Source organism: Ursus americanus, chromosome 11, assembly GCF_024610735.1.
Source record: "Ursus americanus isolate L20-20 chromosome 11, mUrsAme1.1.p, whole genome shotgun sequence".
Classification (NCBI taxonomy): Eukaryota; Metazoa; Chordata; class Mammalia; order Carnivora; family Ursidae; genus Ursus; species Ursus americanus.
Window position 1 is genome coordinate 62,315,093 of NC_142137.1, and position 14,232 is coordinate 62,329,324.

Below are 14,232 nucleotides of genomic sequence, written 5' to 3' on the forward strand. Positions count from 1 at the left end.
TACTAAACCGAGAATCGCAGTAAAAAACAAAAGCATGATCTCTTAACAATAAAGAATTTGCTCATGGGTGGGACTGAGCAGGTGTAAAGCACGTTGAAGGCAGTGTTGGTCCCGTACAGCGTGTCATGCATTAAAGTATTTTCCCACCTTGGTCAGCTGTTCTTTGAGCCTAGACATGGTTGCGAACATTTCATTAGCTTCTTCCTGGGAGCGCTCTTTGGTAATGAGGTGTGCGGTCTTCGTAATCATCTTGTATTGAGCATCCATTACAGGCAACCTCTGCTCAATGTCCTGTGTGAATCATTGAAACAGCTACATCAACACATGGTACATTGCCTTTTAGTTTCAGGATTCCACAGAAGGTTGGACAAAAATCAACAGGTACTGTATAAAATCCTATACTTCTAATAAATTTTTGGAGATCCCAGTTATTGCTCTCCTTTAATGCTAATGTATTATATATTGGTAATATCACATGAATAGATAAAAAGCTATCCTTTAGAAATAATCATAAATCCTTAATTTAACATACAGACAAGCTGAAGTAATCTTCACACTTTCAAAATAACTGTGTCAATGCAGTATGCTAACATTATATCAAGTGAATGTGTGTTAATTTGGGGCAATTCCTCTGACCTTAACAATTATATAACTTACTTTTTCTTAAAAAAAGTAACACATTGTCATCGTAGAAGATTTATAAATCAGAGATAATAAGAAAAAGAAAATTTAAATTACTTACAATCTTCTCACAGTGATAACCAGAGCCAACATCCCATCACTACATCGTTAATGTTTTCCCCTATGCATGCTTATACCATTTTTTTATATCTACAAAAAAAGGATACTATTTTTTGCTTTTCTGACTTAATAGTATATTGGAAAAGCTTTCCACATCATTAAATATTCTTCTATTACTTCATTTTTGAGAGCCACAAGGTATTCAAAACATGTAAATGGCGCAATTCATTTAGTCAATACTTTATAGGAGAGGCATTTATGTAGAAGTGTTATCTGTAGATGTTTCCTGTTTTCTACTAGTCCTTTGTAATTTGGTTGTAGAAAAAAAATCTCTGAATTAAAAAACTATTTTGAAGTTACTCTATGACCAGAACATATCCTTAAAAAATCCAAATTGGTTTTTTTTATTTAGATGCATTTTTTTTTTCAATTTTGAAGTGCCAACCAGGATATGCACACATGTCAAAATGGTGCCAAAGAGACATAGGAAAACTTTGCAATGATCTGGGTTAACTTCAGTGATCTTCCTTTTCACAACAGAACAGGTTTTCACTTTGTTGTCCAGAAACACCCCCTCACCTCTAAGTCTTGAATTAGTAACTTGACATTAAGAAAAGAGACTTCTAAGGGTTCAGAAAGTTTCTTTTGGGCCTCAGTTGCAAAATCAGACAGGACAGTAACACAGTCTGTGTACTCCTTCTTCATTCTGTCCATTTCATCAGCCCGAGCATACTGTTAAGAAAAGGGAGGAGCACAACACGGAAAATAATTAAGTCAAACCTCTGGAAGCCTGTAACCTTCACATCCACGTACTCTCTAAAATTGTTATATGGTAAGGAAGATGCTAATTTCTGATTCTTATTTTAGATACACTTGAAGTAAGTCCAATTACTGTGAAAGGAAAAAAGGAACTAGCATAGAAGCAAAGAATTATGATTTCAAACATGAGTCGTCCCATATTTGTAGGCTCCATATGTCAATATAATCCTTAATCAAACTATATATTTCTGTAATGTTCCTCTATTATACATGGGAAAAAAATAAAGGACCAAAAATAAACATAACACTTCTAAGCATCTGTACTCTGCCTAAATAAGCCCATGCTACAACAATGGAAGTCTGTCAGCAGACTGTTTATCGCCGTGTTTATAATAACACATGCATGTTCCAGGCATATATAGATTTGAAAGACATACTTGCTTGACTTCCATGAATAACTCCCTCCATCGCCCATTGAGCAACAGTAACTGCTGTTTAAGATCTCGGGAAACCATCTCATCACATGTTTCGATTAGAAAATTGCCCGCATCATTCATGGCAGCATGCTGCTGTATCCAGTGAGGCAAATTTCGGAAAAAATCCTAAACGATAAACAACACACACTACTGTAAACCACAGACCAAAAATTAATAAATGATATGGAAGTAACCAAACTAAGAGAAGTATCTTTGTTCTAAATTTGTGCAAATTTTAAAGTAAATGTTAGCTCTCCTTCCAAATGCAGTTTTCAATAAAGAGGTTCAAAAATAAGAACTAGAAATGCTGAGTGTCTTTTTATAAGAACAGCTTATATCTTTTGCCATATCTTTTGCTGAAGACAAAACAAAACATGATGACCATTTTATGTTATTCCTATTTTACAGATGAAAGAACTGAATTTCTGTAAGTGTAGGGGACTTATACATAGTCTTCAGGCGGGCAAATACAGTGCCAGAGTGATACAAAAGGTGTGGGATCTTAGAGTAATATATAGTTTAGTTTAAAAATTATAAACAAACTTTTGACCTATTATCTTTTATTTTAAAATCTGAATATAGTACATGATAATTAACAATCATGGATATAAATCATTGAAGGAAAATTTTTAAAAATTAAATATCTGGGCCAAGAAGACTTAAAATAACATTGTTTCTTATTTAAGATTACTCGCTTGGCAATGAGGCAGTTTTCCGCTGATTTCAAGTTAATACATGTGTACTTGTGCATACATATACACACATGCCACAGTGAAAACCAAGGATACCAAAGATAATTCAAAATCTATTTTATAAGCCAGGTGTGGGAGGACTTCCCACATAAATAGATGAGAACACTTCTGTTTCTGGAGGTTATAATCCCTTGGATGAAATTAACACATGTGACATCTGTTAGGGCACTGCCAGTCTAATCAGAAAAGCCAAAATCTGTATGGGTATACAGTTCTTGTCATCCTCAGCTACACAAGAATATTTAATCTATGAGAAATATAGAGTGGTAAACTTTTAAAAATTATGCACCTACTTGCGTAACACAATAAAAGAAGAACCAATCTTGGATAGCAAGCACTAATTTTAATGTGTTTACTATACTTTTTAATGGGAGCCTGGCATTTCAAAATCTTTTACATATAAATTGATTTTTCATGGGAAAATATCAGATTCCCATTAAGAAGTACATATACAGGGGTGCCTGGGTGGCACAGCGGTTAAGCGTCTGCCTTCCGCTCAGGGCGTGATCCCGGCGTTATGGGATCGAGCCCCACATCAGGCTCCTCCGCTATGAGCCTGCTTCTTCCTCTCCCACTTCCCCTGCTGGTGTTCCCTCTCTCGCTGGCTGTCTCTCTCTCTGTCGAATAAATAAATAAAATCTTTAAAAAAAAAAAAAGAAGTACATATACAGAAATCAATCCATTTTGTGCGATATTTTAATGTAACTGACATTAAAGTAAAACAGTACCTCTTAAACCCACACATACACACCTGTAATTGGAGGAAAAATAATCATTCCTGCCCACTCTTGCCACTCTCAACCCTTGATTGAGGGTTGACAAAATCCAAAAAAGAATACCCAAAGAGAGAGAAATGTGATAACCCAGATGTCCAACTGGTGTGTGTCATTACTCAGAATCAATATTATGTTGCCCTCTCTTAAATGAGGAAATCCACAGAGGTCAGGGCCCTTCATGTACAGACCTAATGGTAAGTATAGCGATCTCTGCTGCCCCCTGGGTTTGGCTGCCTCTCCATAGGTTCTTGCTCTACTGAATGCAAAAGCCAAACACTGAACTGATCAGAGAGGGAATTGTAATAACTTCTATAAAGCAGAGTATTTCTTGGCCTAAAATAATTTACTAACCTGAAATCACAACTTTTCAGGCAAAGTCAAGTATCTTGAGTCACATTTGCAGATATATAACACTCCCTCGAGAACTACGCTGTAAGTGTTTCATTGCTAAGTTTGTGCATACTCCTTTCCTTTGGTAAAAAGCAACCTTACCTTTTTGGCATGCTCTGATTGATTTAGCATTTTCTCTGCATCCTCTAGCCAGGCCTGAAGACTGGCCACAGTATTGCCATATCGATCCCAGTTAGCGATTACTTCTTCCAGCATGCTCCGCACGCTCCTAACTTCTACTGAGAGGTTCCTCCACTGGGCAGTGGTTTCGTTCATGAATTTCATCACATTCTCGGCTTCTTCCACTAAAACAGATAAAACAAATTATAATCCTTACTTTATATTTTAAATCCACCAAGCCTTTTTTCTATGCTCTATACACTGTTGTGCAATTATAATTCTTCTTTAGATTATAAAGTTAACAGATGAAATTTTAGAATTTCATTCAGCTAATGCTGGGAATATGTTATATCATATTCACAGGTATTTATAAAGATTAAAGATGATAATATATTTTAAATTTTTGAAAAACGGGATGTAATAAATGACATATGTATTTTTTCACATATTATATGCACTCATAGATAGTCACATGCATAGTATCGATCACAAATGCTATGGTTCATTTCCGGCAGATATGACAGACATATTGACAAAACGAAGCAAACATATTTTACAATTTGTGTCTTCACACTAACTTAAGTTTTCACTTACTTGATAATAATATTCACGTTACTTTTTTTTCATTTAATCCTCAGAATTGAAAATAGGTTAGAAAATTGCAATTTAGTAAATGAATGCTTTTTTTTTGTCCCTTCTCAGAAAATCATACACACGGACATGCACACACACACAATATGATTATACAGGTCAGACAGGCATTGTACAAAGTCAAGGGGACTGAAGCCAATAATATGTGCTCTCTAGGCCCATGGCATGGTCACAAAAACGATTCTGCAGGAAAAAAAAAAAAAACATGATCCAATCACACAGAAACCTGTAGGTAACGAAACTGCACCACATTCAACAGTTCAGCTAATTCAATCATGTGTTTTACCTGAACCGTCGGCTTGGATGTACATCTCTGCTGTCTGTTTCAAGATCTGGTATGTCACTTCATACTGTTCAAAGAACTTGGTATTTTCTATAAAAGACTAGAAAGGGGGAGCGGTTAGAAGACGGCAAACACTAGGCATAGGTAGAAATACCAAAGTCCGTTTCTTCAAGAGAGGTGTATGGGTATTTTGCCCAAATTTACCAACCTCACTCTTGTAAAAAATAGCAAATTAATTCAACTGCTATAAAATAACCTGGATATTCTGAGAATATAAACTGATTCCACACTTTTAATTCTAACTCAGCACTATTGAGAAAGTATTCTATTTCTTCTCCACACAAGGGTTTGTTTTTAGAAGAGATTGAAGTCTCTCCAGGCAACCTAGGGCTAACATTTAGAAAGCACTAAATTTGGAAGAACATTTTCGTGTCCAACTGTGTTTGAGCTGTGGGATTTTGTTGCTCTTTGAACATTAATTCATGAATGATGGCTCTAAGGAACTTGGATTATAAATAAATGGCACAGTGCACACTTTTCTTAAAATAAAAAGTACAAAAAATGCTTAAAAGTAGAAAAATTTTAAATAATCACATATCCCATCCACAAGTGTAAAAATTACAGATAAGACATGTCCATAGCTGTATGTAATTTACATATGTACCAGAGCCACCATCAGCAAATGCGCACTATAAAATTTAGAACACGCAAGAAATCCTTAGGTAAATTTTATTAACTCCAGGAAATAGGAAATAACTCCCGTTTCAAAGATCAGTCCTGTTATTGTAAAGTAAGAAAAAAGTTCAATCATAGTTACCAATGTATCACCAAAGGCTCCTTAATTTCTTGTAATAGTATAATTAGTTCCTATGATTTGAACCGAACAAAACACTTGGTAAGTGTCTCTATTATGAAATGCAAATTAGCCTTTAAAAGCTGAAGTCCAGTGTGATATGCTGATGAATACTTAATATGAGATGCAAAACATCTGAATGCAGATATAAAACTTCATAATTTCAGACATCCCTCAATTTTATCGATAAATTTTTATATTTCAAGATAACACTTAAGAACATTCCATGCATAATACATTTCATAGCATTTTATGTTTATAAAGCATTTTACCCATACATAAATTATTCTTCAGGAATGCAGTAACTAGGGAAAGCTGCGAGTTACCTGGAAAGAAGGGTTCCATGAGGAACACTTATTTCAATAATTTAATAGGCTGTATTATTTCGGTAAGTAAAATAATTGGCTAATAATTAATAAATATGATATAAATATGTAATATAAATAATATAATAAATAATAATTAACCAACTAATTATTTAGCCCTATGTTCTACTCCTTAACCTCCCTGTTCCCCAACTAGGGAAAGAGTAATTTACTATAATTTAAATTCGGAATAATTTAACCAAATGAGCATATCATAATTTGATCAAAAAAGGAAAGTTACACCTAATGTGCAAGACACTGTAGACAACTGAAGAGATAAATGTATTTGGCAATGTTTAAAAAATAGTCTCTGTTTATTTTTGGAACAAATTTCAAGAAGCTAATGGGAAAACAATTGTTCTAAGTGTGGAATGGGAATAGTGCCTAATATTTCCTAATGGGAAATAGTGCCTGTATTGGACAGAAAGACTTCATTAATATGCTTTTGCTAGACTTGTTTACAAATTAATTACAAATGAACATGAGAGGAAAGTTTATTTCCAGTTTCATTTCCAAGAGGAAAAGCAGGATATTTTTAAGAATATTATAAATGTTGTAGAGATCATTAAAGTATTTCTGAGCCTTCCTATTAGGAAGGCTAGGCAATTAATTTTTGAAGGAAGATGCCTTATTTGTGATTTTACCTTCTAACTGTTTCATTTATTTTGGCACTTTTTTTCTTTCTAAAAACAGAGTAAATCCATTTCATAGCATGAATTATTTTCTCTATTAATATAACTTTAGCAGGACTGTTAAATCTCCTTTTTACCATGAGCTAACTTAGACAGTCTTTCAGAAGGGTGCAAAAGAAATTGCAAATGTATATTTAAAATAATTATAGGATTAATTTATTTCTTTCAAAATAAGGCTTACGGGGTGCCTGGGTGGCTCAGTCAGTTAAACGTCTGCCTTCAGCTCAGGTCATGATCTCAGGGTCCTGGGATCGAGTCCCTCATCAGGCTCCTTGCTCAGCGAGGAGCCTGCTTATCCCTCTCCCTCTGCCCCCCACACCTGGCTCCTGCTCTCTCTCTCAAAGAAAATCTTAAAAATAAAGAACTATATAATCATAAAAAAATAAAAATAAGGCTTACATTTGGATATCAAGTTCAACAAATAAGCCATGTTATAGTTGATGGCACTTCAAGAAAAATAAGATACCTCTTTATCCCACTAAATCCAAAGTATTAGTGGAAGATACTAAACTTCTCTCACAAGATAAATATAGAGATAAATAAATTTCATTCATAGATTTCACTTGAATGGAGCTAAACCAGGTAATTTAAGATTTAAAAAATCATCTTTGAGAAGAGGTTTTATCAGAATTTATCAGAATTACTTATATTAATAAAATAATTACAAACAATAAAATAATTGTCCACATTACTTATGCTGCATTCACATAGGCCACAATTCCAAGAGCTCTTCTTCTATGGAAAGGAATGAATTATCCTATTTCTTCAGTAGTAAAACTGAAGCATGTGCTAACAAACTTGGTCATGTCAAGAATAATTCTGACAGCAAAAATCAAGCCAATTATCTCCTGATTTATATTACAGTATGTAATCTCTTACAAATAGTGTGTGGCCTATGTTTAATTAACAAACATTTGTGAAGTATTTTCCAAGAATTTCTTAAGCACATGGCGGCTGTGTACCTGAGTGCCTAGTACAAGAGGTGAGGAGGAAGCATATTTTCTGATTCTCTAACCCTTTAAAAAATGGTGGGCTTTTTGCAAATGAATGATTGAATTGAGAATTCAAACTAAGGAAAAGATAATTATGGAACTTCTACATCCTGCATATTACTTTGGTTATTAGATGATGTAGCAGCATATGGCTCATTACAATAATTTTTTTTAGAAACCAAGGAAGGGATTGGATTTAAGAACCTGATTTTATTATTTTATTTAGAAGTCTTCACTCTCTGAAATAGTCTGTTCTTACTTTCTCACAAATTCCAAAGGGATGAGAGAAGCTATAAGGGGTGTGAGATAGAAGGAAAGCAATATGTATCCATCTTTCTCCCTTACAAAAGTCCCTATAATTCTATCATCATCATCACTATCATCATTATTACTAAAAAAATTGGGAAAGACAGTTTCCTAAGAAATTAAGTTATTTACGAAGTCACATCGGTTGTAAGTAGCTGAACCCTGATTCAATACATTTCCATGTGACTGGTGGCCAGACTGTAATAATCTGCCCTACTTCACCCCACCCTGCTCCAATACCATGTCTAAAATCACTGTCACTATCAGTCTACAGTATGTAAGTGTAAAATATTATCAAATATGAACTAACATTAAATGGAACTAACATTTACGTGAGTTACATTTCTTAGTTCACTAAGCTACAGGAGATCATTTTAATTATTTGGTCTTTTAAGTTAAAAAAAACTTTCACAGCCAATTTTGTTTGGTAGTCAAGTTCAGCACCTAAGCTTTTGGTTTGGAATGATGTGACTTCAAATCCTGACTCAACTTCTTACCAACTATGCCACCCAGAACATGTGGGTTGAGTGCTGAAAGGCTCTGTTTCCTCAGTGAAATCATGTCAAGATGCCCAGCCCATAGGGTTGTCATTGGGATGGAAGACGACACAGGTAAAAAACTGGGCTCGGGGGAACAGTCAATATCCCACAGTTATTAAAACTATTAAACAAAAAATACTGTAAGACCCTTTATAGAAAAGAAGGGTTAGCAATAAATAGGTGTTTTTCACTATGGAATAAAAATATTAAGGAATGTTTATTCAAATGTGCTACATTTGTAGTGTAACTAGCAAGTTTACAAATAATTTTAAGTTACAAAGCAGTTTAAAACTAGTGAACTTCTTAGCGAACTTCTTATGGAGAAAGCAGAAGAACTGCTTTTTTAATTAACATTAATTTTTTATCATTAATAAACAACTCTCTACTTACATATCCTTTAATTGAGAAGTTCAAAGAGAATTACTAATATCCTTGTATTAGAACATTAACCTGGTGAAACACTCCCATTAGGCATTTCAATCTGATTGGCTGTCCTTAAATAGTGAGAACGAAGACGGATCTTGCATAATTACCTGCTGAGCTCATTGTGTATCATTTGACATGACTAAACCCCAAAATAAAATGCATATCTGTATTTAATACTTAAAAGACTAAAGTAATTGCCTGAGCTTAAAAAATAAGATTTTTCATTACTTTCCAAAATAATTCAAAATGAATAAGGGAACACATCATAACAGATTTCACATTTTTTGACACATATTTCCAAGACAATTGTAGTAACCCTAAAGAAAGATTTTACTGTAAATGTATTTTTCCCCAAATGCATCTTGTTCATTCATCACTTTAAAAATGTAATTAAAATATAGCAAAATATATTCTGGTTCTAGAATGTTTCAGTAAAGATATGGTTTCAATAAGCATTCAGTCATACCAGTTACAAAGCTACTCTGACTAGTCAGGTTAGAAACGGGCTTGAATTTTAAACTTACTAATTTCTCATTTTGAATTTGTGATTAAACACAAATGGAGCAGTACAGGACTGAGATGCTTTATGCACGTTAACTTTGAGAGCAAGTTTGTATTGCTAATTGGGGAGGGTTGTTTAACAAATAAACTACTTTTAATAAATAGGTCTCTACATGTAAATAGAAACTGCTATTTACAGAACAACCTAATTTCTTCATTAATGCAGGGCTACTATTCAATGTAGATATAGAATTATTTATAATTCTATATTATAAATATAGATAGCCTAAATATAGCTATATATTTAGGCTATATAGCCTAATATATAAGATATATTATATCTGATAGCCTAAATATATCAGATATATTTAGCCTAATATATATTAGGCTAATATATATTAGCCTAAAATATAAGATAATCCATAAGAATTAAACTGGTACAGATTCATAGACAAAATATTACTTCTTCTGGATGCACCCAAGAAGCAATGAAACTCGGAGACATGCTGGACCTGTAGTCCCCATATGAATAACTGAGAATGATTGTTTCTTGGAGACACAAGTATTTTAACTTTAAGTTATTTTACTTTATTTTACTTAAGTTATTTAACTTTAAGTATTTTAACTCAGTTTCAATGGTGAGCTCACAATCAAAGTCATGGGTATGCAATGCAAAAACTTTTTTTTTTTTAAGCAATAAAGCCAGTCACAAGGTTCAGTATGATTAATGCAGCAAAATCTTTCTATTTTTTCCAAAGAATATAGGTGAATATTTCAGATAATTGCAAAGATCTGACTAACTTATATCAAACCCATTTAACACACTGGTACCCTAATGCTTAAACTCAAGATAAAAATAACAATGTCAAATAAACTGGTAGGTTCTAAATGCTAAATCCATGTGTCCTCTGATTTTTTCTCAAAGCACCAGGGAGACTTACGATGTAGTTTTGCAGAAGCAGCTCCACTGACTCTCTCCTCCCATACTTGACGATCCAAGATTTCAGCTTTGACTCCGCAAGAACCAGCAGTGAGAGCAGACGGTACTTTAATTCTAGAAATTCCATTTTCATTAAGTGTAGCTCTGATGTGGAGGAAACAAAATGAAACCTAGAAATAAAACACCGAGAATTTACAGAATGTAACTAATAGTAACAGAACGGTGCTTACTTAACCTGTTACACGTCAGTGCTAAATATAATGCAGGCACAAGGGCTTCTAAACTCTGGCCGATCAATCACTATCAGGAGATCTGATTCCTTTTCTAGCGCTGGATTTAAAGGCAAATCATGATTGATTGAAGTATTTAATTTAGTTCTTTCCCCTGCCAAGACAACTCTCATCTGTTTCTTTTATAAGCTGTTTTTGCAATATTACATAATGTTCCTCACAGTACTGAATAAAAATACAGTCTCTGAAGAAACCATTTCTGTGATTTCCAGGCTGTGGATATTCAGGTTTACTCTTTTCAAACAATAATACATTAGAATGTTGGCATTCTTAGCATGTGTTATGGGAGCTCAATTTTTATGTAGCAAATGAAAGCATCTCTGTAAAAAAAAAAAATCAATTCATTGAAAAGAAAAGAAATGGAAAAACACCCACCGAGCATTTAAAAAAAGACACTTCATTTATAATCATCTATTCCCTTACCTCTCGGCCATGTCCTCTAATTGATCAGGTGGCACTGGGATCCCGTTAACAGACCTGGTCCGGTAGATTTCATGGAATGCTCTTTTGTGGGCATCTGTGTTTTGAAGCAGATCCTAAGATACAATTTAAAAAAATAAAAAAATGAGAAAACATGTTCACAGGAGGCTAAGAAGCATAATTTTCAGCCTGTACCGATGAGTCAATGTACTCAAAAATTTGATCGTGCTGCTACACCCCATATGCGGCTTGCTGCCTCTCATAGGCTTTTACCTTGTACAGGAGCCCTGGTGCTTGCCTATAAGGCCTGTGCTAGAGCTGTATCTAATAATTATGGCATCTTTTAAACACACATGACACTTGCACGGCAATGCATTCAGACATTTTAAAGGCACATGGTCCAAAGGAAAATGTAGTTACTGTTATAAACAATGATTTGTTAGGATTTTCCTCCTTCCTTGATTTTGAATATATTGGTTTTTAGAAGCTGAAAAACTAAGCACAACTAGTTTAACCCTTTAATGGTAATATACAGACACACACATATACATTACACTCTATTGTTATTTTACTTTGAATGCATGTAGACCATCATAAAATGATATTTGCTTGCCATTTAAATCAATTATATTACAATATTATGAAAATACCCTTAGAAGGGTTAGAAGAAGGTTAGAAGATTTCAAACAAGCATAGGAAATGTCCCATAGCTATAAGAGTGGAAAGATCAAATGTGATGTTCATTCTTCGTAGGCTGTAGAGAGCTACACAAATTTCAATAACTTATCTAGATTTGTTTTCTGAGTTTTTCAGTGTCAATAGACTTACTTATATAAAGACTTACAGGTATGTCACATTCCTAGCCAATTTCTCACATAGAAGCAAAGAAAGATGAAAGGTGGTTCATGCCATATTCTCTAGGGTTTAATTGTTTCTCAAGAGCAGAATAAATACCCAATAGTTTGTCACTCACTGAAAAGTAAGACCCATGCCCACCAGAATGATACATTAAGATTAACATTGTTTAGCTCACAATGAGATTTAATGGATTAATTGGAGAAAATAGAAGCAAAAAACACCGTAAAGCCATAAGAGAAACACTTGATGAAAGGCGAAAAAATGAAGGCTCTCATATATAAATTAAAATGTTAAGGTCATACTCTATGTTGGCTAACTGCACATAATAATTTAAAAAATATTAAGGTCATATGTGCTTGTCCACATAAAGACATATGTGTTTGTGCCTTTTAACTTGAGGGGAATTAATTTTTACACTGTAGAAAAATCTAGGGCCAAACTATTTCTATCCTGGTATATTTTGCCATTATCTATTGATCTGCACAGGTAACTACACAGATATTCACAAGTCACTCATGCCCAGAGAGAGGCCACTATGTGCAGGAGCTGATCACAGGAGACAGAAGACCAAAAAGCAGCTAATGATTATGAGTATTTTATAACATCTAGACACATTTCTGTGGCTTATGACTCCCCCAAGTGAGTGCAGGGCAAATTTAGAGCCATCACCACACACAGCTCTGATTTATTATATATGACTATATGTTAATATACGAGTAGAAGTCTGTGACTATATTGGAATACTTGTATGTCCAGTTGTTTTCTAAAAAGCTTTCCTTATTATAGTCAGTACATCTAGTTAACTTAAAGAATCTTGACAAGATATCAAAACAAACAAAAACATTTTCAAAAATATGATAAAGGAACTATAGCTGGTGTGATGTCACTGGGATCTCTGAAAAGCTATCACACTAAAAACCAGCTAGATGCTGAGCACAGCATGTGACTTTAATTCACTGGTGGGCTCACAGAAAGTAAGGGAAATCTTTTAGGTCTCCAACTCCCATTAAAATATGACCCCAAAACTGGATCATAGACCTGTAAGCAAAAACAAATGGATAAAGCTGATTGTTTGAGGCAAAAATCTATATCATTGCTGTTGGAGTTTGAGTATTGGAACTTGGAGAAGGTGGCGACAATGAAACTCAGAATCTAATGAGCCAGAAGCCTAAATACTAACAAAAGTTAACTGGTAGGAGTGTAACAATATCAGACAAAATAGATTTGAGGATAAAAATCATTGTATGTAATTAATTGCTTAAGGATGAAACTTTTAATTTACTAGTGGCTATCTTAATTCTGAACTTGAACATGTCTAGTAAGCCTCAAAATACATAGAGTAAGAACTGATAGAACTGATAGGAGAAACTGACAAAACCACGTGGCTGTGGGAGCTATCAATGCCCCTCCCTCAGTGACTAAGATGGAGCAAAGGAACAACAGAGGTAGCAGGTGGTGGAAAGAGGAGGGGAAGAAAGGGGAAAGGGCGGCAGATCTGTGGATCTCACGGGCCTTTGTCAGAATTTGGGAATGCTTATTTTGAATAGGTGGGAGCCAGTGGGAAGTTTTGAGAGGGGTGAAATGAACTGACTTGCACTTTAAAAGCACTGCTGTGGCCATGCTACTGAAAATGCCCTATCCTTGATGCACTGCTTCCCTTAGCTTCTAAAACAACACAGAAGCTGGATTCCCTCCCACCTCACTAGTTGCTCTTTCTCATCCTTTACTGCTCGTTCATCTTCTACTCTTTGATCTCTTGATATTAGATTCTCTTAGGGCTCAGTTCTTGACAGGTTTTTTCCTCTGTCTATACTGCCTTAATTTCTTTAGTCTCAGAGCTTCCAACATCCTTCTATATACCAATGATTCTAAATATTTATCTCTAGTCTATACTCGTGTCCTGAGCTCCTGTCTCTTATCTCTTACAGCCTAACTCCTCAAGTCTGCTTTGATGTGAAAAAGTCTCATACTTATCATGCCCCAAACTGAACTCCTGATCTTTCCCCAAACCTGCCTCACTGTCTCTCCATCTCAACTGATGGAAACCCCCCCTTCCAAATGCTCAGTTGAAGAAACACAGTGTCATGTATGACTCTCCTTTT

At 34.6% G+C, this 14,232-nt stretch overlaps 1 protein-coding gene across 12 annotated transcripts in view; it reads right to left on the reverse strand.

The window, feature by feature from the left end:
- SYNE1 (spectrin repeat containing nuclear envelope protein 1) overlaps positions 1–14,232 on the reverse strand; it is a 443,290-nt gene that overhangs the window by 285,318 nt on the left and 143,740 nt on the right. For all 12 annotated transcript variants that reach the window (XM_045805371.2, XM_045805374.2, XM_045805377.2 and 9 more), the window contains 7 exons: positions 11,276–11,388; positions 10,564–10,732; positions 4,952–5,048; positions 3,997–4,199; positions 1,938–2,102; positions 1,321–1,473; positions 148–291 (listed from right to left, as the gene is read on the reverse strand). In XM_045805371.2, coding sequence (XP_045661327.2) covers positions 148–291; positions 1,321–1,473; positions 1,938–2,102; positions 3,997–4,199; positions 4,952–5,048; positions 10,564–10,732; positions 11,276–11,388 — 1,044 coding nt within the window. The remainder of the gene's footprint in view (positions 1–147; positions 292–1,320; positions 1,474–1,937; positions 2,103–3,996; positions 4,200–4,951; positions 5,049–10,563; positions 10,733–11,275; positions 11,389–14,232) is intronic.